At 49.5% G+C, this 25,034-nt stretch overlaps 1 protein-coding gene across 3 annotated transcripts in view; it reads left to right on the forward strand.

Annotated features, from left to right (window-relative positions):
* Positions 1–25,034, forward strand: part of LOC119863456 (serine/threonine kinase 11 interacting protein) — a 40,740-nt gene that overhangs the window by 3,262 nt on the left and 12,444 nt on the right. For 2 of the 3 annotated variants that reach the window (XM_043504870.1, XM_043504871.1), the window contains exons 3-15: positions 5,695–5,912; positions 12,998–13,072; positions 13,373–13,468; positions 14,543–14,650; positions 14,852–14,923; positions 16,544–16,673; positions 16,915–17,018; positions 18,203–18,292; positions 21,558–21,599; positions 22,107–22,274; positions 22,655–22,736; positions 22,854–23,222; positions 23,423–23,613. In XM_043504870.1, coding sequence (XP_043360805.1) covers positions 5,695–5,912; positions 12,998–13,072; positions 13,373–13,468; positions 14,543–14,650; positions 14,852–14,923; positions 16,544–16,673; positions 16,915–17,018; positions 18,203–18,292; positions 21,558–21,599; positions 22,107–22,274; positions 22,655–22,736; positions 22,854–23,222; positions 23,423–23,613 — 1,745 coding nt within the window. The remainder of the gene's footprint in view (positions 1–5,694; positions 5,913–12,997; positions 13,073–13,372; positions 13,469–14,542; positions 14,651–14,851; positions 14,924–16,543; positions 16,674–16,914; positions 17,019–18,202; positions 18,293–21,557; positions 21,600–22,106; positions 22,275–22,654; positions 22,737–22,853; positions 23,223–23,422; positions 23,614–25,034) is intronic. The other variant, XM_043504869.1, reaches the window with a different exon arrangement.

Below are 25,034 nucleotides of genomic sequence, written 5' to 3' on the forward strand. Positions count from 1 at the left end.
GTGAGTGAGTGTGAGAGAGAGCTCAGTTCAGGGCCCTGAACCCTTCACTGCAGTGCGGGAATTCAGGTCAGGTACTTACAGACGGGCTCCCCACCTGGAAAACCCAGCTGGTTTCTGATGGCCTCCCATAAATCATAATCTTCAAAACTGAGGGCAAACTCCTCCAAGTCTTCATAGCAGACTGTGCTGTGGATGCAGCTGCCTATCCCCACCTCTGGGCTGTCAGCACCTCCTGCCTCCTCTCCATCATGAATGGCCGTCATTGTGTCCTTGGTAAGGTCAGGGGTCAAGACCCATGAGCTATGCACCACACTTGCAAGACCAGAGTTTGGAGTCGTTTATCTGAGTTCCAAAAGACGAACTGCCCAGCAAGATCCCTGCTCTGGATGACCTGTCAGGATTTTTGTAGCGCCATGGAGACCACCATGCCCTCACTGTTTGGGTCCCCCTCGGCTGGGGGAAGGCATGTGATGCTGGTGGCAGCAGCCCTTGGGACTGATGAGCTCCTGGAAAGAAAGGTTCCACTGGGGGAGGTTTGTTGCGGGAAAGCCTGTAATTTGCAGGGCTTTCTTCACTAGCTCCCTGGGCCAAGGGGGTCTTCATCAGCAGAAGGGTTTCCCGCTGGAGGTCCAGAGACCCTGTGCATGTGTAGCACTGCCTGCTTCTCTCCCTCTCTCCCCCTTTGATGTCTCGCTCCCTCCCTCTCCAGCCTGGAAAGCAGCCTATTGAATTCTCCATGTCCTCAGGCCCAGAGCATGCATTTCCATGACGTCTCTTCCATCTGCTCTCACGTATGCACAGCCACAGCGGCAGATCCTAGGACACACGCTGCACCCCTAGGGCCCCAGGTGCCTCTCTAAACAACAGGAAACACAAGTCACAGGTCCCAGCTGGGCAACAATTATCCAGTGATTCTGGGCTTCAGCTCCCTCAGAGTCACTTCAGCAGAGGTTTCTCCCATTTTCAAAAAAAGAAAAGGAGTACTCGTGGCACCTTAGAGACTAACAAATTTATTTGAGCATAAGCTTTCGTGAGCTACAGCTCACTTCATCGGATGCATTCAGTGGAAAATACAGTGGGGAGATTTTATTTACACAGAGGACATGAAACAATGGCTGTTACCATACACACTGTAATGAGAGTGATCAGGTAAGGTGTGCTATTACCAGCAGGAGAGAAAAAAAACCTTTTGTAGTGATAATCAAGATGGGCCATTTCCAGCAGTTGACAAGAATGTGTGAGGAACAGTGTGGGGGTGGGGCTGGAATAAACATGGGGAAATAGTTTTACTTTGTGTAATGACACATCCACTCCCAGTCTTTATTCAAGCCTAAGTTAATGGTGTCCAGTTTGCAAATTAATTCCAATTCAGCAGTCTCTCGTTGGAGTCTGTTTTTGAAGTTTTTTTTGTTGAAGAATTGCCACTTTTAGGTCTGTAATCGAGTGACCAGAGAGATTGAAGTGTTCTCCAACTGGTTTTTGAATGTTATAATTCTTGACGTTGGTGGGGGCCCAGCCAGGACCACTCCTTTCCCAATGCCCCTAGACCCAGAACTACGCAGGGTTTCTCCCCCTCCCCCCCGAACACTGGAAATCAAGGGGTATCTGTCTTCTCCTGAGCCATGTCTATGTGCAATACCTATAAGGCTTTGCTTGTGCCATAGGATATTTCTATGCAGCCTATATACATATACATCATAATGCCCCCACAACATAAATCCGTGGTACACCCACATTTTGAATACTGCATGCAGTTCTGGTCACTCCAGCTCAAAAAAGACATTAGAAAAGATCTCAAAAATGATGAGGGATATGGAACAGCTTCCCTATGAGGAGAGATTAAAACTTGGACTTTGCAGCTTGGAAAAAAGACGACTAAGAGGGACTATGACAGAGCTATAAAATCTTGACTGGTGAGAAGAAAGTGAATAAGGAAGTGTGATGTTATTCTTTCATGTAATGCAAGAACCAGAGGTTACCCTAGCAGTGGACAAACTTTTTGTCTCATCTAGGCATAGAAATTGTATGGCAGGCCATGAATGCTCACAAAATTGGGGTTGGGGTGCAGGAGGGGGTGAGGGCTCTGGTTGGGAGTGCAGGCTCCGAGGTGGTAAATGAGGGGTTCAGGGTGTGGGAGAGGGCTCCATCTGGGGATGAGGAGTTTGGGGTGTAGGAGGGTGCTTCGCACTGGGACCGAGGGGTTTAGAGGGCGGGAGGAGGATCTGGGCTGGGGCATGGGTAGAGCCTCAGGGGTGCAGGCTCCAGGCAGTGCTCACCTCAAGAGGTTCCCAGAAGCAGCAGCATGTCCCTTCTCCAGCTCCTATGCGGAAGTACAGCCAGGTGGTTCTGCGTGCTGCCCTGTCCACGGGCACCACCCCTGAAGCTCCCATTGGCCAAGAACTGCAGCCAATGGGAGCTTCAGGGGCGGCGCTTGGGGTGTGAGCAGCGTGCAGAGCGGAGTCCCGTGGCTGCCCCTACATGTAGGAGCCGGAGCAGGGTCATGTCGCTGCTTCTGGGAGCCACGTGGAGTGGCCCTAGACCCTGCTCCCCAGCAGAAGCTTGAGGGCTCAATTAAAACAGCTGGTGGCCCAGATCCGGCCCCTGGGCTGTAGTTTGCCCTCCCCTGGGTTACCCAATGAAATTAATAGGCAGCAAATTTAAAACAAGCAGAAGTAAGTACTTCTTCATACAACACACTGTCAACCTGTGGAACTCATTGCCAGGGGATGTTGTGAAGGCCAAAACTATAACAGGGTTAAAAAAGAGCTATGTAGGTTCACGGAGGCTAGATCCATTGATAGTTTTTAGCTAAGATGGTCAGGGATGCAAACGCATGCTCTGGGTGTCCCTAGCCTCTGACTACCAGAGGCTGGGAGTGGATGATGGGATGGATCATTTGATTGCCTGTTCTGTTCTTTCCCTCTGAAGCACCTGGTATTGGCCACCGTTGGAAGACAGGATACTAGGCTAGAGGGACCATTGGTCTGACCCAGTATGGCCGTTCTTATGCAAGCCAGGGAGTTCTGTATGCAGCCCCATCTGCGGGCACTTCCCCTGCAGTTCCGATTGGCCATATCCCAGCCCGGGTCAATAGGTGCTGGCTATCAGGGCTCATGCCAGCACTTGGGAGAAGGATAGGCTTCAGAACTTGAGCTCCAGCATAAGCCTCAATTTCAAAATGCTGTCTGTGCAGCTATTTTTAGAATGCTAGCCTGAGCAACACTAACCCAAGTTTGTCATCCTGCTTCTGCAGGCTCTGTAGATGTAGAAGTATTGTGGTGCCTGTGAACTGTCTGTTACCAGAAGCAAATGCCCCCTTTCCAAACTTTTTGGAAGCTTTCTCATTTTGGATTAAAATTTCCATGCTTGTGCTGCAAATATGAATGTGGGGTTATGTGAGAACGGAAAGTACTATTGCCATTATGTGTTAGAATTGTAATGCAACAGGGCTGCAGTCAAAAATGGCGAAGCTTGAAATTGCATGCACAGAGGCGGTGGGGGGAGCAGTTCCTCTGCTTGACTTGAAAGTAACATGCACAAATATTCTCATTTTTGAGTTATGTTCAGCATGTGTAGTTTTTGGTAGAAAACCTAAGGCTTCAGGCACTCGCTTAACAGTTGCAGAGAGCAGTTAGGTTTGTGTTTGTTCAGAGCTTAACCCCTCCAGCAGAGTTTAAGCTCTGCAAGTTTTTCCCCTTTAATTATAACTAATAATAATACAACCTTGGTGTGAAGTCCATGTTATGCAATCAAATCACTAAAAATCAGGAAATGAGGGAAGATTCCTAAAGCAATGTGACAGTATTCCATTGCATTTGCATTTGACTGGGGCCTGGTCTAAATAAAAAAAATTGTACATGTTGATTGGGGTGTGCCTGTTTTTACTGACATAAATAATGCTGATAAAAGCCCTAGTGCAGGGGTGGGCAAACTAAAGCCCGCGGGCTGGATCCGGCCCGCCAACTGTTTTAATCAGGCCCTCGAGCACCTGCTGGGGAGCAGGGTCTGGGGCTTGCCCCGCTCTGGCGCTCTAGCTGGAGAGCAGGGTCAGGGGCGGCTCCATGTGGCTCCCAGAAGCAGCAACATGGCCCTTTTCCGGCTCCTACGTGTAGGGGCGGCCAGGGGACTCTGCTTTGCACGCTGCCCCCGCCCCAAGAGCTACTCCTGAAGCTCCCGTTGGCCGGGAACTATGGCCAATCGGAACTGCAGGGGAAGTGCCCGCAGATGGGGCTGCATACAGAACTCCCTGGCTGCGCCTCCATGTAAGAGCCGGAGAAGCGACATGCCACTGCTTCTGGGAGCCGCTTGAGGTAAGCGCTGCCTGGAGCCTGCACTCCTGAGGCTCTACCCATGCCCCAGCCCTGATCACCCTCCTGCCCTCCAAACCCCTCAATTCCAGCCTGGAGCACCTTCCTTCACCCCAAACCTCTCATCGCCTGCACCCCCAGCTGGAACCTGCACCCCTTTCTGCACCCCAACTCCCTGCCACAGCCCTGATCTTCCCCCTCCTGCCCTCTGGACCCCTCAGTCCCAGACTGGCGCACCCTCCTCCACCCCAAACTCCTCATCCCCAGCCAGAGCCCTCACCCCACCCCAGAGTCCCCTCCCATACCCTGAACTCCTCATTTCTGGCCCCACCTCGGAACCTGCAATCCCAACCAGAGCCCTCACCCCCTCCCACACCTCAGCCGCAATTTTGTGAGCATTCATGGCCTGCCATACAATTTCCATGCCCAGATGTGGCCCTTGGGCCAAAATGTTTGCCCACTCCTGCCCTAATGGATGCAATTATACTGGTATAAGGTGCTTTATACCAGTTTAGGTGATTTTGCTTTCTTTGTCAAACTGGAATAAGTAATATTTGTAAAGCACTTTTGTACCAGTATCTTGCTTGTTCCAGTTTGACTAAGCAAAATGTGTAACTGCAGCTATGGTGGGGGAGGGGAAAAGGGGCATGGTGTTGCTGTTTAGCTAGTCAGTTAAAATGACAACTTCTAAGTGTAGCCAAGGCTTGAAAGTTGCATCTACGATAGTTGTAAGGGACATGTAAAATTCCTAAAGTTGAATGGGGGTAACTTTTTTGTTTTTTTCCGTTTTACTTTGTAGATGTGACACTTTTTGTTTACAGTCACTTCCACTGTTTCCCCTGAAGAGTTCGTCTTCCTCTTTGCTGAAAAGACCCTCAAACATCAACAAGGGAGCAGGAAACCCCTAAAACGTCCAGAAATCTAAAGGGGACTTTATCAGAAACGGAAATTTCTTTAAAATTAGTCAATTTCAAAAAGTCATGTCTTCAATCTAACAGCTGAGCAGTCTGCATGTAGTGTTGTCTAGTTTGGTTTTGCTGTTTAAGCATATAACTTAATATACTAGTGTTACGCATCTAGTAAGCACAGCAGAGTTACTGCTTCTCTTAACTTTTTACTCTTGCATTTCTAAACAGTCTGACTTTACTGTGCAGTCTGAATGTTGCATTAAGGCTTTTGCTTCTGACTTATTCATTTTCACATCACATTTTAAACAGTGATTTAATGCCATCATGTCAGGCAAATGGATTGGTGCTAGGTATAGCTCATGGCCATGGGAGAAAGGTCCCCTTCCTGGCTTGCAGTCACACTACTGGAAGTGGTGAAGTGACTTATGGATGGAACTGCAGATACATTGGGTTTGTTAATGGTCTGATCTCTTTCACAGGAGATTTGGTTCTAGATGGCACTAGCACCCTCGCCTTGCTCACCTCCACTCTGCAGCACCTGACCCAGGTCTTTGAGCAGCATCTAGTGTCCCGGAACCAGAACCATGGTTTCATTGCACTTCCGTCACACCCAGCTGACACATCTACCATTCTCCAGGCCCAGTTCCTGTTTGACATCTTGCAGAAGACTCTCTCCCTGAAGGTCTGTAATGAAAAGGTACCCTGTGATTTTTGTGGGCAAGAAGGGAGAATGATTATGGTAAGCTTAGCAGGTCTGCTGGGGTGGGGTGGACTGCTGGAGCAGATTCTCTGTATCCCCATCCTGGGATGGGTTCATTAGAGAAGTGTATGGTTATCCCTCTGTTGCATGCATATCAAAGTACTTGTCTCTGTGCCCACAATGCTGTCAGTGCATCAGGTAGAATGTGGAGCCATAGTGTTCATGTAATGACGTGTGTTTATTTGGTATTGCATCTTTCCCAGCAAATGGTCTCCAAAAGGTTTTGTAGAGTTAAAAACAGGACAAAAGAGAGGAATATCAAAGCAGACCCTCGTCGGGTTGGCATTGTAGTGAATAAACTGAAGGGTAAATCATAAAATGTGTGAACATGTTAACAGTATCTGGTGGAGACTGGGACATGGATGAGCTAGCTGTCTGGCTCAAGCTTTGTAAGTCTGAGGGTGGTGGTGGTAGGCTTGTGAAAATTAGCAGAGATAATATCCCTTGTTTTAGCAAGGATGCATGGCGACTACTTGTTGGGTTCCCACTGACTCTGCTAGACCAATGGCTATTCGCTTGATTGTAGTGGGAAGGGGAATTGCTAGAAATGCTCTGGATGTACACTTTGTAATTGGATTGTAAAAAGACCAATACAAGAGTTGAAGGCAAGGGTGAGAATTTCAGACTTCCTTTGAACTAGGTAGAGATGGCAAGAGTTAAAGAGAATGCTTTGCACCAAGGATAGGTAGTGGGAGAAGAGTGGAGATGGTGTGAGCTGAAACCAGACCCAAGAGCTTATTGAAGATGTCCATTACTAATTGTAAGTGAAAACAACTTGGGAGTTCCAGGACGGGAATGACAGGACTGCTCTAAGACTTGGTCTACACTTAATGCTGGCAAAGCTGTCACAGTCACAGGTGTGAAAATACCCCTGACTATGCCCAGATACCCTCGGGGTAGACACAGCTGTGCTGACTGAGTGCTTCAGTCAGCGCAGCTAATGTTCACGGTTCCTGTGCTGCCAGATGTTCTCAGAATAAATGGAACATAAAAACGGCCAGACTAGATGGACCTTTGGTCTGACCCAGCCCAGTATTCTGTCTCTTGACAGTGGCCAATACCAGATGCCCTAGAGGGAATGAACAAAACAGAATCCTCAAGTGATCCATTCCCTGTCGCCCATTCACAGCTTCTGGCAAACAGGCTAGGGACACTTCAGAGCATGATTTTGCATGCAAGACCATGTCTGCATTACCAACTTTGGTCAGCATGAGTTATGTCAGCATACAGCTGCTGAAGTCAATCTATTGCTTGTGTGTGTGAATGCTTGGCTGCTTGCATTGGTGCGGGGCATACTTACCACAAGTTCTTTCGTCCGATGCAAAGTGCAGTGAGACACAAGTAAGTATCCTAGTGTTCGATGTGCCACCATAGAGCACCATGCGTTTTGGGAAAAATGCTTGCATTGTGTTGTGGAGTAGAAATAAGTCTCAGGGAATCTCTGGGAGTTAGGGGTCAAGTTCCCCACCATGCAACTTTCTCCATCCCATAATGCCATCCAATAATTTTCATGCTTTTTTTTTTTAATTTTACAAACCCATGTGGCACTTGATGCCTGTCATCTCCAACAGAAGCCTGTATCTCTCACAGCTCTGCACTGTTCTCATGAACGTTGCAGATACAGGATGAATGATCCTCTAGTGCTCGCCATTCTTCCTGCCGGTGTGCAACAGCAAAGGACATGACGATTTCTTTAAGGACAGATTAAGGAGTACAGCAAAAAACAATTCAGGGTTGTGGCATTCTCAGAACATCTGCAGATGGTGGAATTCTGCTCCTGGGCCCAAGAAATGAATACTGACTGGTGACATTGCATCGTAATGCAGGCTTCGGATGGTGAGCAGTAGCTGCAGAACTTTTGGGTATGAAAGGCCACATTTCTGGATCTGTGTGCTGAGCTCACCCCAGCTGACCAGCGCAGACACACCAGAATGAGCTGCACTGAGAGAGGAGAAGAATGGTGACCAATCTGGAAGCTTGCAGCACTGGTCAGTGAGAAATCATTTTGGAGCTGGAAAAGCCACAGTGAGGCTGTTGTCGTGCAAGTGTATAGGGCTGTGGATGGATCTGTAGCAGTGGGACTTCTGAACTGCGGTAGAACAGTAGATGGCACATCTTGTTGTAGCACATCTTGCTCCGGAGTATGTTTAAAAACTGCCCGTAGAGTGGAGGTGGAGCAGCTGAGTTTGAAAAGGCAAACACCAGGGTCATTATAATAGCTTATTGTGGAGCTGGGTGGTTGAAGGAGGCTTTGAAAGAGCACTTCTAACAGTCAGCCACAGGAGTGCTGTGTGCCTGATGCTGTCCTGGCCCTGAAGGTTTATGGCTTCCTAGAATTGGGTAGTGCTTGGTGTAAATGTATAAGTATTACACTGTTTTACCGAACCTTTGCACTATGGAGGGCTTGGTGTACACTTACACATGACTGGGTGTCTTGAATCTATGAGTTCTGTGTTGCTTCATACTTACAAGTAGTGGATGCTTTGAGTCTGTGTTCTGCAGTCTGTATTGTGAACTAATAAAAATGAATTTATTTTCCAAAAAATAGAAACTTGTCACTCAAATGGGGCAAAATGTGCAAACGACAAAAAAGTTGAACATAAATTAACAGAACGGAACTTTAAAACTGGAAAAGCAGCAAACCTTTCTGTCCATCTTGGTGCAAAAATATCATCCGTTTTGGCTAAACACACTGACCTGAGAGAACCACAGCTGATCTATGTGAAGCTCTGACTTTCCTTACTGTCCCTCAGTGCCCAGTGGTAGGCATAGGGATGTGCCCATGATGCCGCTTGGTATGTTGGGTGGGGGGGTGTAGGAAGCTGCTACCATGGATTTCTCGACACCCTTTGCAGTCCTTCGTTTGTGATTGTAGGACATGTAGGTCAACCAGAGTCTGTAGCGTTCGTTTGTTGCCTAAGAAGCCCCATTATGTCCTTGTGCATCTCCCTCTCCTTTTCTTGCTATGATACCTGCGTCTGTCCACTCTATCCTCCTGCACGCTGTCTGTGTTGACCCACCAGGCCCTTTGTTTGTGGTCCAATGGAATGCCGACTTGCAGATTCTCACTGAACATTCTCCGTAGGACTTTTCTTTCTCATCCTCATCAGGGTCAGATGTTCTGCAGGGAGGGAGTGCCCATCAGGGCTGCAATAGCAGCAGTTACAGGTAAACCAGATGGATCATTGGATGTACAGTCAGAACAGAAAGGGAAAGATAAGCTTCAAAACTCCCTTCCGTTATTACCATAATTTTAAACAAGACATCCTTATCGACATGTCAGGTCTGGAGTACCATGGCATAGTCCCAGCCTTGTGGGTATGGCTGGGTGAGGCTGAAGACCAGGGGGAAGGAGGAAGGCATTAAGATTTTCAGTTGTAGGAAAGAATGAAATTTCGGTTGCTAGTGCCATGGGTACAGGTATATAGGACAATGGCACTGAATATTGGTCCTGTTTTCAACAGGTGGGGGTGATGTTGGCTAATATCTCACTGCTGAGAATAACAATGGCATATCTCAGCTGCTGCTGGTGTCCTGAAGCCATTTTGGCCCTTATGCGCTAGCCTGTTTGCTGCCGTGGTCTCTGCTAAAGGCCAGGCAGAGTGGCATGGAAAAGTGTCCTACTGTGAAGGAAGAAATAAGACTGTCTTCCCTAGACATCTTTAGGAGAAGATCGCAGTGCATCTCCATGAGAGTCAGTGGAGACTTCAGGAGGATACATAGGACATCTCTATGTACAGTCACTCCCTATGCCCCTCCCGCCTAACTCAACAGGAATGAAAAGCAGATGCTAACTCTGCCTCTGTCTGTACCGCTGCCCCTTCTCCTATGAATAACACGACAAGTTGTTATCTGCAGCTTAACTTGGGGATGCAGGGCACAGTTTTTACATTTAAAACATTGTGAGGGAAAATGCATGCACACACCATGCTTTCTTCCGCTCCGTTGGGCTCCTCCAGGCTTGGCTGATGGGACTGGCTGGCTTCCAACTAAGTCTTAAACAGGTCCAGGCTTGCTGCATGGCTTGACACCTTCCTCCTCGCCACCCTGGCACATGTCTCCTCACTGTTCATGGCTGAGGTCTCTGTTTTGGTACCCACAGCAATCTGCAGAGTACTTGGGGGTCTCTGCCGAGCGTGGCATGCAGCATGATGTGAAAATGGCATGGCTGCAGCTCAGCAACAGATCAACTATTGACCTCCCTGGCCTTGTGGTCAGGGGCGCCGGGCCAAGGGGCCATGGCTCCATCATTTTCTACTGGCTGTAAGGGTGAGTGGGGGGGGGGGGTGTCTCAGGGGACAGGGCCATGCTTCCGGCACTGGTGTTTCCCCCCCACTTTTAGGGAGCTCCTGCTGCTCCTGCTTGTGGCATGCCTAGTACAGTTCCTTGGCGTTCACATGGCATGGCAGCTGATCCCCATTGCACCCCTTTGCCAGCATGCCCCGTGCCGTGTCTCCGTGTCTGGTTACTGTGGTTGGTCTGCAGCTGTGCTTGCACAGCCGCTTCTCCCCACAGGCCTAGGAGACCAGAACCTCCAGGCAGGAGCCAGGCTAGACCGTGGAGCTACCAGGATCTGTTGTGTGCAGCAGCCCAGCAAGGGAGAGCTGCAAGGTGTGCACCAAGCTGGGCAAACAGGAAAAGCATTTAAAAATGGGGGCGGGTTCTGGTCACTATGACATCAGGCAGTGGAGTTCACATTTGTGACTGATCAGTCACTGCTGCAAGGAATGGTGCATTGTGGGACAGCTGCTGGAGGACTGTTAGTGTAGACGTAGGTCACGCACTGTCTGCACTCACATGGTGTTGGCCTCATTAGGTCGAACATGGTCCATGCTGTTTGGGGAGGTGGCTTTACTGCAACACCCTGACAGGGCGCTGATGTCAGCTGGACACTCATCTGAATGTAGATGCACACGCATAGGTTGACATAAATCGCCTTGTGTGGACCAGACCTAAGGGTAGTGTGCCGAGAGTCAGACCTGAGATGCTTGGCTCACTACTAATGCTTTCAGCAGCAGAAGGGTTAAAATGTGTCCAGTATTTGAATGTTAATTAACTTTGAATTGTCTGGGCTCTGGAGCTGGGCATTGTTAAAACAACGGGACAGGAGATCAGAGTGATGTCCAGACTCCATGGGAAATAGACCCATCAGAGTACAACTTCATCACAAAGGTTCTACGTTGCATGCTTGTCTTAACAAAATTAATGAGCTAGGTCTGTAACAAGCACTGAAAGGAAGGAAGTTGCTACTGTTACTGTGCAGTAAGTGACCTGTTTGGAGAAACGGTCAGAGTAATCTGTACACGATGTAAATAAACGGGGAGGCTATTAAATTATCAGGAGACAGATCAAAGGCTGGGTCTGAAACAAGCTCTTCTCAAATGTTAATGCGAGTCTGGGCACCCCTTAAGTAGATACTCTGCTGTGCAAACCCACAGCTGTGATTAACCACCCTTCCAGCTGTGCACTTGACTGCAGTGATGGGGCCTGGAGTTGTCGGCTCCAGGCTTGGTGAGTCTCTCTTGAATGAAAAAGGGTCTGGCTGTCATGACTGCTTGAGAGAAGCAGAGATCTGTGAGTGTGCCCTTGTTCCATGTGCGGCATCGCAGAACTCTCAGTGCCGTCTATCCTTTTGATTAGACAGTGCAGTGCCGTGACTGTGTAAATGTAGTGTGACCTCTGGATTTTCTGGCTCCTGCTCTTAGTCTCCTCCTGTGTTTAATTAACATGTCTCAATAAAACTAAATCGTACTGTGGGGAGACAGTGACTGGGAGCAGCCATAAAATATAGTGGGTGGAAGATGGAAGCAAAAGGAAGCCCCCTTTCAGTAAGGGCTGCTGGAGCTTGTGAGGCCTGCCTACACACCAGTCTAAAGCCTGGGGAGGCCCAGTCTGTTTTATAGACCCTCTGCTTGTGATTTGGCCAGACTATCGCATTGGTATTGGGGAAATACAGAACTCTCGCCTTTCCAGTAGACTTGATGTTACCACAGGCTGCAGTGGAGCTGTGGCTCCTGTCACTGGATCTGTTCTTAGGATGTCTCTACGCTACAGCACCACAGTTACAGCACTGCAGCTGTATCGCTGTTGCACAGGTGCTTCCTGCATTGATATAAGGAGGTTTTGGCTGATTGTAGGTAATCCACCTCTGTGTCTACCTAGCTGTGTATACGGGGTGGGGAGATGGGTTAGATCGACTTAACTACATTGCAAGGTACCACATTTTTCACAGCCCTGAGCAAAGTAGCTAGGTACACCTAAGTCTTGAGTGTAGACCAGACCCAAGTCAAACCCACCGACAGGAAGGGCTAATCAGAATGGTGGGGAAAAATGAGTTCAACTCCAGAGCTTTGTCTATACCAGAGCTCCCACTCATGCTAATGCTGGTACAGCTGTACGCTTTCCTAGGCAAGGTCTGTGGTCTCTAATAATCGTTTTTAGTGATGTGCCGTGTGTGAGCCATGCTGCATTGAGGAACAAATGGTCTGGACCATTTGCTGATGCTGCTACCAAAAGTAGCAATTCCACCAGCAGAGTGCTGGGTTGCTGCAGCATTTTGTCTTTGATTTTGCGGGGGAGGGGTTGCCATTGCTGCATCAGGCTTGGCCCAGCAGCGGGCGCTGCTCAGGTGTAGATTAATGAACGTACTAACCTTGTGCTGGTTTTATTGCGTTACATTCTGTGTGATGGGAGTTTGACTTTGGAGCAGCACCCTATGGAGTATGCCTTGGGAACCATGCAGGGGAACCATTGCCTTTGTCACTGTCTTAGGGCTGCTTTTAGTTAGTTCTGTCCCCGCTTTACCATCAATGAAACTCTACTTTTTTTGTTTGGGAAAGGGGGACACACTGCATTAGGGCAAGGAGTCGGCGCTCTTTTGGAGGGAAGAGTGCTGCCTGCTGAATCTGAAAGCAGAGGACAGACTTGGGCTCTGGCAGCTCTGAGAAGGTGTGTGAGGTTGCTATGTAACCCCCCGCTCCCCTGAGACATTGAATGACTCTGCCCATTCCATCCCTCTGCAGCTCGTTCATGTTCCCAGCTGTAACCTGCAATCCTCTGTGAAGATCTTCCCCTTCAAGTCTCTCCGGCGCCTGGAGGTCAGTACTGCTGGGAGGACTAGCTGAGCCTCCATCCCCAGCCATTTGGCTTTGGGGCTAGTCACTTGCATGCCCCAGCTTTTCAGAGATTGGGTGAAATGCCACCCTCTCTAGAGGAGCAGGGTCTGACCCCTACGGCACTGGAGTGGGGCTGGAAGTGCTGGCTGCAGTGCTGCTGGGTCTCTCCTGTAGAGCTGGGAGAAGGGCGGCTCCCCTAACATTGGGTTGGGGACAGGGAGGTGGCTGCTCTGGTGCTGTGCCACACCTGCATGCATTCTCCCCCTTCTCTTACCACCACAGCTAAAGTCTGTCCCTCTGCACTGCCTGCGGGGGCTGCGATTTGTCTATTCCCAGCTGGAGGCCTTAACTTGCAGCAAATGTGTCAGCACGCTGGAGGTGAGTAAAGGCTCTGAGCCTGGGCCAGGAACTGATCCCTGGGAACAAGGACTGGTTTGCTTGGTCTTCCAGGCCCCGGGGTGGGGGGAGGGGCTGTCTCCATCAGCTACTGTTCTGTGGGGTTCTTCTCCCCCAAGCAGCTGGCTGAGACTCACTCTCACTAGTCAGGAGTGGTCAGGTTTCCCTGCTGTCTGTCACATAGGCTCTAACTTCTGGCTCTGGAGGCCCTCAGCTGCTGGCTGTTCAGGTGGCACTGGCTGGCCTGGATACTCTAATCACCCATGCCTAGTCAGAGTGCATCTCCTTTGGGACCTTTCAGCACATCCCAACCTGTGACCCTGAGCCCTGCCATGTGCTGCATGAGGCTACCCCTGAAAAGCACTGACTGCAGCTGGTAGAGAGGCTGCCCACAGGGAGCACCTTGCGCCCATGTCCTGTGATCCACAGGCTGTTTGGTGGGGATGGAGGCTCAGGTTTTAACCTGTAGAGGCTTGAGTGGTCTTGGCAACAATTCTATCCTCATGCAAGTTTATTAGCAGCCCACTAGGTTGAGCTTGGTTTGCCAGCAAGGAGTTCTCTGAGGGTCCTCAACTCAGGAACTCACTCCTCTTGGTCTACTAGAGCTTCAGTTACATGTTCTCCAGGACATTCAGCATAGCTGCTCTGTTCCCTGTCTGCCCTGGCAGAGAGCTGGCTGGGGTTGGTGGTAGACGGCCACTGGGGGAGGGTTTTGCTGAAGTTGTAACAATTTGTAAATGGCTTGATTAATCTTCGTGTCTCAGGTCCAGGAATAACTGATCAGAGCATGTGAATAACTGCAGGCCCTCGGACGTAGCAGGCCACAGCGCGTCCCCTTCCTTCTAAGTCTAGCCATGGGGGCTCCCACCACTCCCCATGGATAGCAGCCTGGGATGTTCTGCGGGGTAGGGATGACTGACTGAAGAACGGCAGGGGCGTGGCCTGTAGATGCAGTGTGCAAGCCCTGTACTGGGCCGGCTGCTCTCTGGTACCCAGCCACTATCTTTTTGCTTGTCAAGTGCTGGCTGCTAATCTCTCCTCACTCCACCTTCCTAGGAGATAATCTCAGCCTGCGGAGGGGATCTGAGCTCTGCCCTCCCCTGGCTGGAATTGCAGACTGTTAACTTCAGCTACAACTCCATCACTGTCCTGGATGGATCGCTGGTGAGGGGACCCTGTCGCTGTGGCTAGCAATGGGGTAGAGGGGTTGGGTATTGATTATGGTCGTGATGCTGCCAGGCCCCATGGGGAGGGTGCAGGGCGTCTGGGTGGCAGGTTCTGGCCCTTCCTTCTGCTGTGGAGATGTCTGTTTTGTCAAGGGCCTTGAAGCTGATGCTCTAGCACCCCTTCTCCCCTCTCTTTCAGCAACTGCTGAATGCCCTGAAGGTCTTGGATTTGAGTCACAACAAAATCCGGGACTGTGAGCACTACTTAACGGCGAGTATCTTAGGGCAAGTTCGGGGGGTTGAGCCCTGTGTTTCATGAGTCTTCCCCGATCATGCCTGGATCTCCTCTGGTTCGCTTTGATCTGCAACCCTCACTCTAAAGCAGGTAGCTGCAGCATAGCTATGGGCTATGACTCGGACCCTTCGGCCTACCAAGGTTGTCTGGGCAGCATCCTCGTGAGCAGCCCTTTACTTCCCTGCTAGAGACAGGCCAGAGATTCCCTGAACCTTTTATCAGCTGGGGCCAGGCACATATGGGAGTCCAGACTTGCCAGTGCAGCCCCTTGTGGCTGGCTATGGGGAGGCCCTGCATAGCCTCTGCTCCTGTTAGTATTGGTCAGGAGTAGCCTCTTTCCACTGCTGTGCAGATATGCAGTGCTTCTTCACTGCACCAGAGTGGCTAGTGTGAGCATGCTGCACCATTGCTGGAATGAATGATGTCAAACGCTTACCTGGAATGATTAAGGCTGAAACTGGGTGTCACTCTGACATACGCCCCACTCAACCTGCCATTCCACCACGAGCCAGAAGCCAGCTACCTTCCCTAGACTGGGGACCTCTCTTAGCATACCACATTCACCTTCCAACGTCACGAGGTCTCAGCTGCTACACCCGCACCTGTGCAGGATGTGGGGCTTGCGGTCAGAGGTGTGACAATCCTGAAGCTGCTGCCTTGTGTCAGACTGAGCCAGTGCTTTATGATTCTCTGAGCAGCACTCTGGCCATACTTAGCCTTTTTCTCTAAAATAACGAAGTGGGGAGGGTGTCTCTCCATGTGATGTGAAATCTGACAACCCAGGGAGGGATTTTCAAATGCAGTCAGTGCTGACGTGCTGTGCTCCCCTGGGAGCGGATGTTAACACTTGGCAGATTCCAGTAGGAGCAAAGTGAGACCAGTGCTGAGTGTGTCTGCAAATGCCACCCCCAATGTGAACTTGAATAGTTTTATTGAAGAAACCTCTTGCTGCTCTGGGACCGTGGCTAGAGCTCGGACAGACACCCCCATACGTTCCCACGCTGTGGTGCTTACAGCCACAGCATCTTGGATAGCTGTGTGAGTAGAGAGGAAGGATTGACCAGTGGTTAGGTTGTCCTGGGATTTGAGATAGGGCTCAGTTCACTGTGCTGTCACAGGCTTCCTCTGGGCTGGTCTCTTCCTCTGTGCCCCCTTTCTGTCTGTAGCATGGGAAAAGCCATGCTCCACACCTCAAAGGGCATGTGTGAGGAGAAATGCACTAGTGATTGTGAGGTGCTGGACTGTAGGAATGTGGGACATGGAAGTGCCTTAGAATTCAGTGATGCTGAATTTCCTGACTTTCAGATTTGCTCTTTCAAGCTAAGCTGTCAATCGGCTTTAAGATAGCTCTACCCTTAATGTAAAATTTTTGTTTGGGTTCCACTGTTCTTTAACTTCATGGACAACAAGCTCTGAGCATGCAGCTGTGAGCCAGGGATCCTGGGGTCTAGTCCAGATCTGGCACAGATGGTTGTAAAGCACTTGAAGAGCTTCTGAGTGCAGCCTCTGTGAATAGCTGAGGTAGGGCTCCACCTCCTGTGACAGGAGAGAAGTAACTGAGTGGCTCTGAGGGCTCTTCTCCTTTTCTCTGTGCAGACCCTTACAGAGCTGGAATACTTAAATCTGGCCTATAACTTCCTGCCAAAGGTGCCAAACCTGGGACTTTACAGTCGAACCAAGCTGGTGACTCTGATCTTGCGCAACAATGAACTTGACAGTATTAATGGTGAGTTCAGGAAGGGGGATGGCTTGGGGAGTGTCATAGGCACTTGCGTCCCAGAACTGGGAGTGGCCTGGGGCCATTCCTTCTCTCCCTTCCTTCCCCAGCCCAGGAGGAAGAGCTTGGGGTCTGCAGTACCTCAGATCGGTCAGGCACGGCAGCTAGTGTTGATCCTGTGGCAAAGGAAAAAGAGCTCCTTTGTGTTGGATTTCCTGGCTGATTGATGGCTTCTCTTGTTTGTCTGCAGGGGTGGAGCAGCTGCTGAACCTGCAGCACCTGGATGTAGCCTATAACCTGCTGTTGGAACATGCCCAGTTAGCACCACTGTCCATGCTGCACAACATGACAAAAGTGAGCAAAGTGCCAGGCGGGGTGACGGAGGGAGACCCCTGGGTCCTGAGGTACAGGGGAGAAGTCTCGGAGTTCAATGCAGACTCTGATTTCAATGAGGAAAGTTGTGGGGGGGAGAGCTGGCATGGTTCTCTGGCAAGGGTCCCTGTAAGAAGGACACTACCATCTCTGTTCACTTTCTCAATGAATCCAGCAGGGATGTCTTCCAGAACTCCCAGCCTTGCAGCCTCACCCTATTTCCAGGTCAAGTTAAGATTTTTTCCTTCTCCCTTGTCTATTGCCTCCCATAGGTTATGCAGGCCAAATCTTGCCCTTGGAGACCCCTGTGCACTCCCCTGTATTCCAGAGGGCTCGCATATGTCACTGGCTAGATCTGAGACTGTTCTGATACACAAGTGGGAATAGACTTCAGCTGTCCTCTCCGCTGTGCAGTCTCTGGCACCCTGGGGAGCATGAAGTACTCAAACTATAGTCACTGATTCTGTTGCACACAGGGCACAGCTGGAGGTTAAGAACTAGCTTTACAGCCTCTCTGCAGAGTAGAACCTGAAGGGGGGTTCCAAAGAGAATGGAGCTTGGCTGTTCTCAGTGGTGGCAGATGACAGAACAAGGAGCAATGGTCTCAAGTTGTAATGGGGTAGTTCTAGGTTGGATTTTGGCTGCTGGGGCGGGGGGGAGACGAGACTATTTCACTAGGAGGGTGGGGAAGCACTGGAATGGGTTCCCTAGGGGAGAGGTGGAATCTCCATCCTTAGTGGTTTTTAAGGCTTGGCTTGACAAAGCCCTGGCTGGGATGATTTAGTTGGGGTTGGCCCCGCTTTGAGCAGGGGATTGGACTAGATGACCTCCTGAGGTCTCTTCCAACCCTGAGATTGTATGATTCTATGAACTACACATCAGGACATTTATATTGGAATGGCTCTCGAGGATTCAGAAACACAACCTGGAGATCCTTTGACCTCATTCTCTATTTGAATTCAAACAGCAGGTCAAAGGACACCAGAGGTGACAATGCTAGGCTTAGCTCCTTCCTGGATGGGCCACTTCGTCGCCATCCCAGCTGGAGGAAGTGGCTCCTTCTGTTGCTAGCCCTTGCTGTGTGGGAGGGAACTGGTTGCCGGCAGGCTTGGTGGGAGTCTGGAATGCAAATGGATGATGACATTCTGTGTTTCTCTCTCTCCCAGCTGCACTTGGAGGGAAACCCATTATGGTTTCACCAGAACCACCGATCTGCAACCATCGTACACTTGTCTCCCAGGGCAGCTTCCTTCAGTGTGAGTATTAGAACCACATACTCCATATGCAGTCTGGAGAGCCAGGCTGGGTCAGACCAATGGCCCATCCAGCCAAGTGTCCTGTCTTCCGACAGTGGCTGGTGCCAGGTGCTTCAGAGGGAATGAACTGAACAGGGCAGTTATCAAATGATCTATCCCCTGTCATTCAGTTCCAGCTTCTGGCAGTTGGGGTTTGCAGATGGCCAGGGCAGGGGGTTTAGTTCCTAACCATCTGGATTGATAGCCATTGCTACATACATTCTGCCCCTGGGGCTGCAGGATCAGTCTGTCTGGCAATTCTGGAGCTGGGTAGAAGAAGAGAACTGCAGACATTAAAAGTGATTAGATGGTACCATAAAAATCTTTTCAGTGCTGGTCTAAAATCTCCCCTGCCCCCGTAGAGTACAGGGACTATCCCTGCTCTCTCCTAGCTCTACCTTATTGAGGTCAGAACATGTAGGGATAAACTGAGACAGGCTAAAAGTCAAGTAGAGTTGGACCTTGCAAAGGGAATTAAAACCAATAGTAAAAGGTTCTATAGCCATATAAATATGAAGAAAACAAAGAAGTGGGACCGCTAGACACTGAGGATGGAGTGGAGGTCAAGGATAATCTAGGCATGGCCCAATATCTAAACAAATACTTTGCCTCAGCCTTTAATAAGGCTAACGAGGATCTTAGGGCTAATGGTAGCATGACAAATGGGAATGAGGATATGGAGGCAGATATTACCATATCTGAGGTAGAAGCGAAACTCAAACAGCTTAATAGGACTAAATCGGGGGGCCCAGATAATCTGCATCCAAGAATATTAAAGGAATTGGCACCCGAAATTGCAAGCCCATTAGCAAGAATTTTTAATGAATCTGTAAACTCAGGGGTTGTGCCATATGATTGGAGAATTGCTAACATAGTTCCTATTTTTAAGAAAGGGGAAAAAATGTGATCCGGGTAATTACAGGCCTGTTAGTTTGACATCTGTAGTATGCAAGGTCTTGGAAGAAACTTTGAAGGAGAAAGTAGTTAAGGACATTGCAGTCAATGGTAAATGGAACAAAATACAATGTGGTTTTACAAAAGGTAGATCATGCCAGACCAACCTGATCTCCTTCTTTGAGAAAGTAACAGATTTTTTAGACAAAGGAAACGCAGTGGATCTAATTTACCTAGATTTCTGTAAGGCTTTGATACCGTGCCACATGGGGAATTATTAGTTAAATTGGAAAAGATGGGGATCAATATGAAAACTGAAAGGTGGATAAGGAATTGGTTAAAGGGGAGACTACAACAGGTCCTACTGAAAGGTGAACTGTCAGGCTGGAGGGAGGTTACCAGTGGAGTTCCTCAAGGATCAGTTTTGGGACCAATCTTATTTAATCTTTTTATTACTGACCTCAGCACAAAAAGTGGGAGTGTGCTAATAAAGTTTGCGGATGATACAAAACTGGGAGGTATTGCCAATTCAGAGAAGGAGCGGGATATCATACAGGAGGATCTGGATGACCTTGTAAACTGGAGTAATAATAATACTATAAAATTTAATAGTGAGAAGTGTAAGGTTATGCATTTAGGGATTAATAACAAGAATTTCAGTTATAAGCTGGGGATGCATCAATTAGAAGTAACGGAGGAGGAGAAGGACCTTGGAGTATTGATCATAGGATGACTATGAGCTGCCAATGTGATATGGCTGTGAAAAAAGCTAATGCGGTCTTCGGATGCATCAGGAGAGGTATTTCCAGTAGGGATAAGGAGGTTTTAGTACCGTTATACAAGACACTGGTGAGACCTCACCTGGAATACTGTGTGCAGTTCTGGTCTCCCATGTTTAAGAAGGATGAATTCAAACTGGAAAAGGTACAGAGAAGGGCTACTAGGATGATCCAAGGAATGGAAAACTTGTCTTATGAAAGGAGACTCAAGGAGCTTGGCTTGTTTAGCCTAACAAAAAGAAGGTTGAGGGGAGATATGATTGCTCTCTATAAATATATCAGAAGGATAAATACCGGAGAGGGAGAGGAATTATTTAAGCTCAGCACCAATGTGGACACAAGAACAAATGGATATAAACTGGCCACTAGGAAGTTTAGACTTGAAATTAGACAAAGGTTTCTAACCATCAGAGGAGTGAACTTTTGGAATAGCCTTCCAAGGGAAGCAGTGGGGGCAAAAGATCTATTTGGCTTTAAGATTAAACTCAATAAGTTTATGGAGGAGATGATATGATGGGATAACATGATTTTGGTAATTAATTGATCTTTAAATATTCATGGTAAATAGGCCTAATGGCCTGCGATGGGATGTTAGATGGGGTGGGATCTGAGTTACCCAGGAAAGAATTTTCTGTAGTATCTGGCTGGTGAATCTTGCCCATATGCTCAGGGTTTAGCTGATCACCCTATTTGGGGTCAGGAAGGAATTTTCCTCCAGGGCAGATTGGAAGAGGCCCTGGAGGTTTTTCGCCTTCCTCTGTAGCATGGGGCACTGGTCACTTGCTGGAGGATTCTCTGCTCCTTGAAATCTTTAAACCACAATTTGAGGATTTCAATAGCTCAGACATAGGTGAGAGGTTTTTCGCAGGAGTGGGTGGGTGCGATTCTGTGGCCTGTGTTGTGCAGAAGGTCTGACCTTAGTATCTATGAATCTCAGGAATAACTTTCTTGGGATCTGCCCTTTCTGCTGTCACCTATTGAAAACCATGACTTAGATTAAGCTACATCCAGTGACAGAACTCAGTGAAGAGAAGGTTAAGGGATGACTTGCTTAGCATAGAAGTACCTTTTGATAATGGACTCTTCAGTCTAGCAAACCAAGGTATAACACAACCCAGGGGCTGGAAGTTGAAGCTTGATCTTCAGACTAGAAATAAGGTGCCAGCTTTTGCAGTGAGGGGAGTTGGGACTGTTCACCAAGGTTGTGGTAACAGGATGTTTTTCTGGAAAATCTGCTCTAGTTCTACCAGGAGTTATTTGGGAAGGGCCATGGCCTGTGTTGCATGGTGAGACTAGACGATCCCAGTAGTTCCTTCTGGGCCTTAATCTGAGTCTCGTTCACCAGGACACTATACGGTGACTCTGGCACTAGGAATGCAGAAGGAAATCTGATTCCTGGCAGGCTGGCATCTGGCTGTGTAACAGTTCTGTCCTAGGACAGAGTGGGTGCAGGCTGGGGGTCCCATCCAGGCAGAATGTGACTGATGTAGGGGGCCAATAGAAGGCTGCACTGAGCTCCAGCTGACTGCAGATGGGTTTCTTTGTCATTACAGCTCCTCTTGGATGGAGAGTTGCTGACTACCTCGGACCTGATGGTGAGTACGGGTGATTAACTGCAGCTCACTCTGGGGTGGAAATGCTCCTTATCCTGGAGTTTCTTTCCATCAGCTGCTCTGCCTCCTGAAAGCAGCTCATCTCTGCTCTGTTCTTACTGTAACTGGCCGTTCTTAGGGACCATCCACTGTGCTCCAGACACGAGCAGCAGGGCGGCAGGTGAGGTGTAGTGATAGCCTGCTCCAAACCAAATTCCTAGAGACCTCCATCTCCCCCAGCAAGGTGCCATGTTACATGGGATGCCAGTTAACCAGTCAGATCTCTGCCTATGTCCATAGGAGTTGCAGGTATTGAGTTAAACTGAGGAAGGAGGGAAAGCTGCCCCAGTCAGACAGCTATGGACCTGCCACCCATTCTGGGGGAAACAGGCAATCTCTCTGGGGAAGTCCATGGCCCCTCCATGCTTTGGCTTGGTTTGCCTCACTCCCACACCCTCCTTGGTCTCCCCTCCATGTTCAGCTAATATCACTCTCTTCTATTTGCTTCAGCACCTTCCAAAATCTGGGCAGGTCGTCACCCAGTCAATCCACTCTTCGACCTCGGAGAAGACCCTGCTGGACCGCAGTGCCCTGGACAGCTCCTGTGGTGCAGACCTCAGCGACAGCCAGTCCCCAGGAGAGAGTGGGGTTGCCAGGCTCCCACAGAGAAAATCCAAGGTCTTCCATTGGTTCTTTTGCTCCATAGCTGGGGCTTCAGATGAAGGGCCTGATCCAGGGCTGACTGTGACTGAGTCACTCACTACCCAGTAACTAGCTCCTTTGTCATGTGAAATACAGTGGGGGCCCCCGTCTGATCCATTCTTCTGCTGGCAGAGTGGGAATTGTGGCCTTGCTGTATAAAGGGGGTTAGCTAGCATAGCCTCTGAGGAAGAGGCTCGGGTTACGTAGGTTGACCCTGACCTACTGGAACAAATGTGATGCCGGGGGGGCGGTGCTCTAGCCTCCTCAGGCTCTCCGGGGACTAAGGGATCTTTCACAGTCTCCGTCTCGTCATGTGGGTGGTTCTGCCACAGCCCTGCTTCTTCTCTCTCTTCCAGGGAAACATTAGGGTGCGCCGGCCGAGCATCTCAGAGCCCAGTGATACGGAGCACGAGTACCAGGCACTGCCCTCCTCAGCTGGTGAGACTCTCCCCTCGTCGGTAACACAGTAACTGCCCCACCCATGGAGGGAGTCTGGCTTGGGGGCTCTGTGGGTGGTGACTCTCCCCACGCCCCCAGAATATTTTCTCTGTTCAGGGATGGTCCTGCGACACCAGAAGGAGATGGAGCGCATGGACGCCTTCCGAGATCACTTTGGTGCTGACTGGCTCCAGTACAAGAGGCAACTGGAGGAGCATGACCAGGAGGGACCTGTCTCTTCCTTTTGCTGTCCTGCAAAGGAGGTCCCAGGCAGCCTGCCAGGCACCGACACTCCGAGCGAGAGCACCACCCAGGAGCAAGAGACACCCTCTGGGTTGCTGAGGGACACCTTTCTCCCCTTGGACAGCATGAGGGAGGAGGAGGAGGAGAAGGAGCTGCAGCTGGAGGAGTCCTTGGGGGAAAGCTGCAAAAGAGAGAGAGATGCGGATGAGCTTGCGGTCCAGGAGGAAGAGGAGAAGCCAGAAGGTAAATAGGTTCTGCCTGGGGGAAGCTTTTCAGCCCATCTGCATGTAGTCCTCTTCCTGTTCTGGTAACACCCTGCTATGAGACTGCACCTGGAGTGCCCTCCATCCTCGCCCTGGCTCCAGGGGAGCTGCTGCTCCCTTGCAAAGCACAGAGGGTGGAGTGCTGTGTGTGTACTAACCTCTGGACATCTGACTTGGCAGTGGACCTTTGCCAGCCTGTGTTAGTGAGCCAGATAGAAGGTGACGGTGACCCAGAGCCAGACTGGATCTTCCTGCGCATCACAGCCCAACATGTGATTGAGGTTGAGCTGAAGGCAGCCAGAGTCGTCCATAAATTGGAACTGAGAAGCCTGCAGAAAGTGGAGACCTCTGAAATGACCTGGAGAAGGATGGTGAGTTGGGGGTCTGTGTGAGGAAGATCCTTAGATATTAAGCTCAGAAGAGAGAGACCACTATGATCATCCAGTCTGACTACCTGCACAATGCAGGCCACAGAATCTTACCCACCCATTCCTGCGATAAACTTCTCACCCATGTCTGAGCTATTGAAGTCCTCAAATCATGGTTTAAAGACTTCAAGGTTCAGAGAATCCCCCAGCAAGTGACCCATGTCCCATGCTACAGAGGAAGGTGAAAAACTCCCAGGGCCTTTTCCAATCTGCCCTGGAGGAAAATTCCTTCCCGACCCCAAATATGGCAATCAGTTGAACCCTGAGCATATGGGCAAGATTCACCAGCCAGATACCCAGAAGAATTCTCTGTAGTAACTCGGATCCCACCCCATCTAGCATCCCATCACAGGCCATTGGGCCTATTCACCACTTGCCTCTTAATTTTCATATAGGCCAGCATCTCAGACACAGACTTGAGGGGTGGAAAAGCCTTGGTTGGAGGAGAAGGGGTCATCGGTCCAGCATGCAAAACCTAAAGCCGACCTCTCCCTGCCGCATGTGCCTAGACCTGCCTAGCTCCATGTTGCTGAAGGACGCACAGGGCAATGCTGCAGAGGTCAGCCCTAGAGTTTGGTTAGAGACAGGGCAGGACATGCTCTTTTGTGTTGGGAGTAGAACAAATCGCTCTCATGGGAGAGAATTCTGGAAATAGAGCTGGTTAAAGCTCTTAACACATCATTTTTAAAAGATTGTAGCTGGGCTTTGTACTTGACCACACTGTAACCCAGCATAGCACTGGGATTAGCTTCCTGGCCTGGGCAGTAGCTGCCAGGTTTCTTTGAGATTGGTCCAGCAAATTTCCCTAATCGTCCAGTATAGTCCTGCTTCTCCATGGCTCCGTAAAACTGCTGGCAGCTCAGTAAACTGGTTAGCCTGTTTCCTTGCCCTCCTAGTATACAAACCCTTCTGCCCTACTGACCACAGCCTCCCATTGTAGCTTATGATCAAGTTAAACTCTAAAAAATAATTTATTTGTGTCCAGACCAGATGGGAGAGGGAATATCTTTTACTGGACCAACTTCTGTTGGTGAGAGAGACAAGCTTTTGAGCTCAAAACAGAAGCTGGTCCAATAAAAGATATTGCCTGACCCACCTTGTCTCTAATATCTTGGGACTGACACAACTACAACACCACTGCTTTAACTGTCCAGACAGTCTCACTGGACTTTTCTAGTCCGCATATGCTTAGAATTGGTGATATTCTCATGTGCCTCTTGCATTTCTCCTCATCCCCCTCCTTAGCCCTTCTGGCAGCACAGACTCATTTGGTCTTCCCCAGCCCTGATCTGGGTAGAGGCATTGCATGGCACAGCAGGTGTTCTCTTTGATCAGTGGCTCGATCTGGGCCTTGAAATATTTCT

Source organism: Dermochelys coriacea, chromosome 11 (genome assembly GCF_009764565.3).
Source record: "Dermochelys coriacea isolate rDerCor1 chromosome 11, rDerCor1.pri.v4, whole genome shotgun sequence".
Lineage (NCBI taxonomy): Eukaryota > Metazoa > Chordata > Testudines > Dermochelyidae > Dermochelys > Dermochelys coriacea.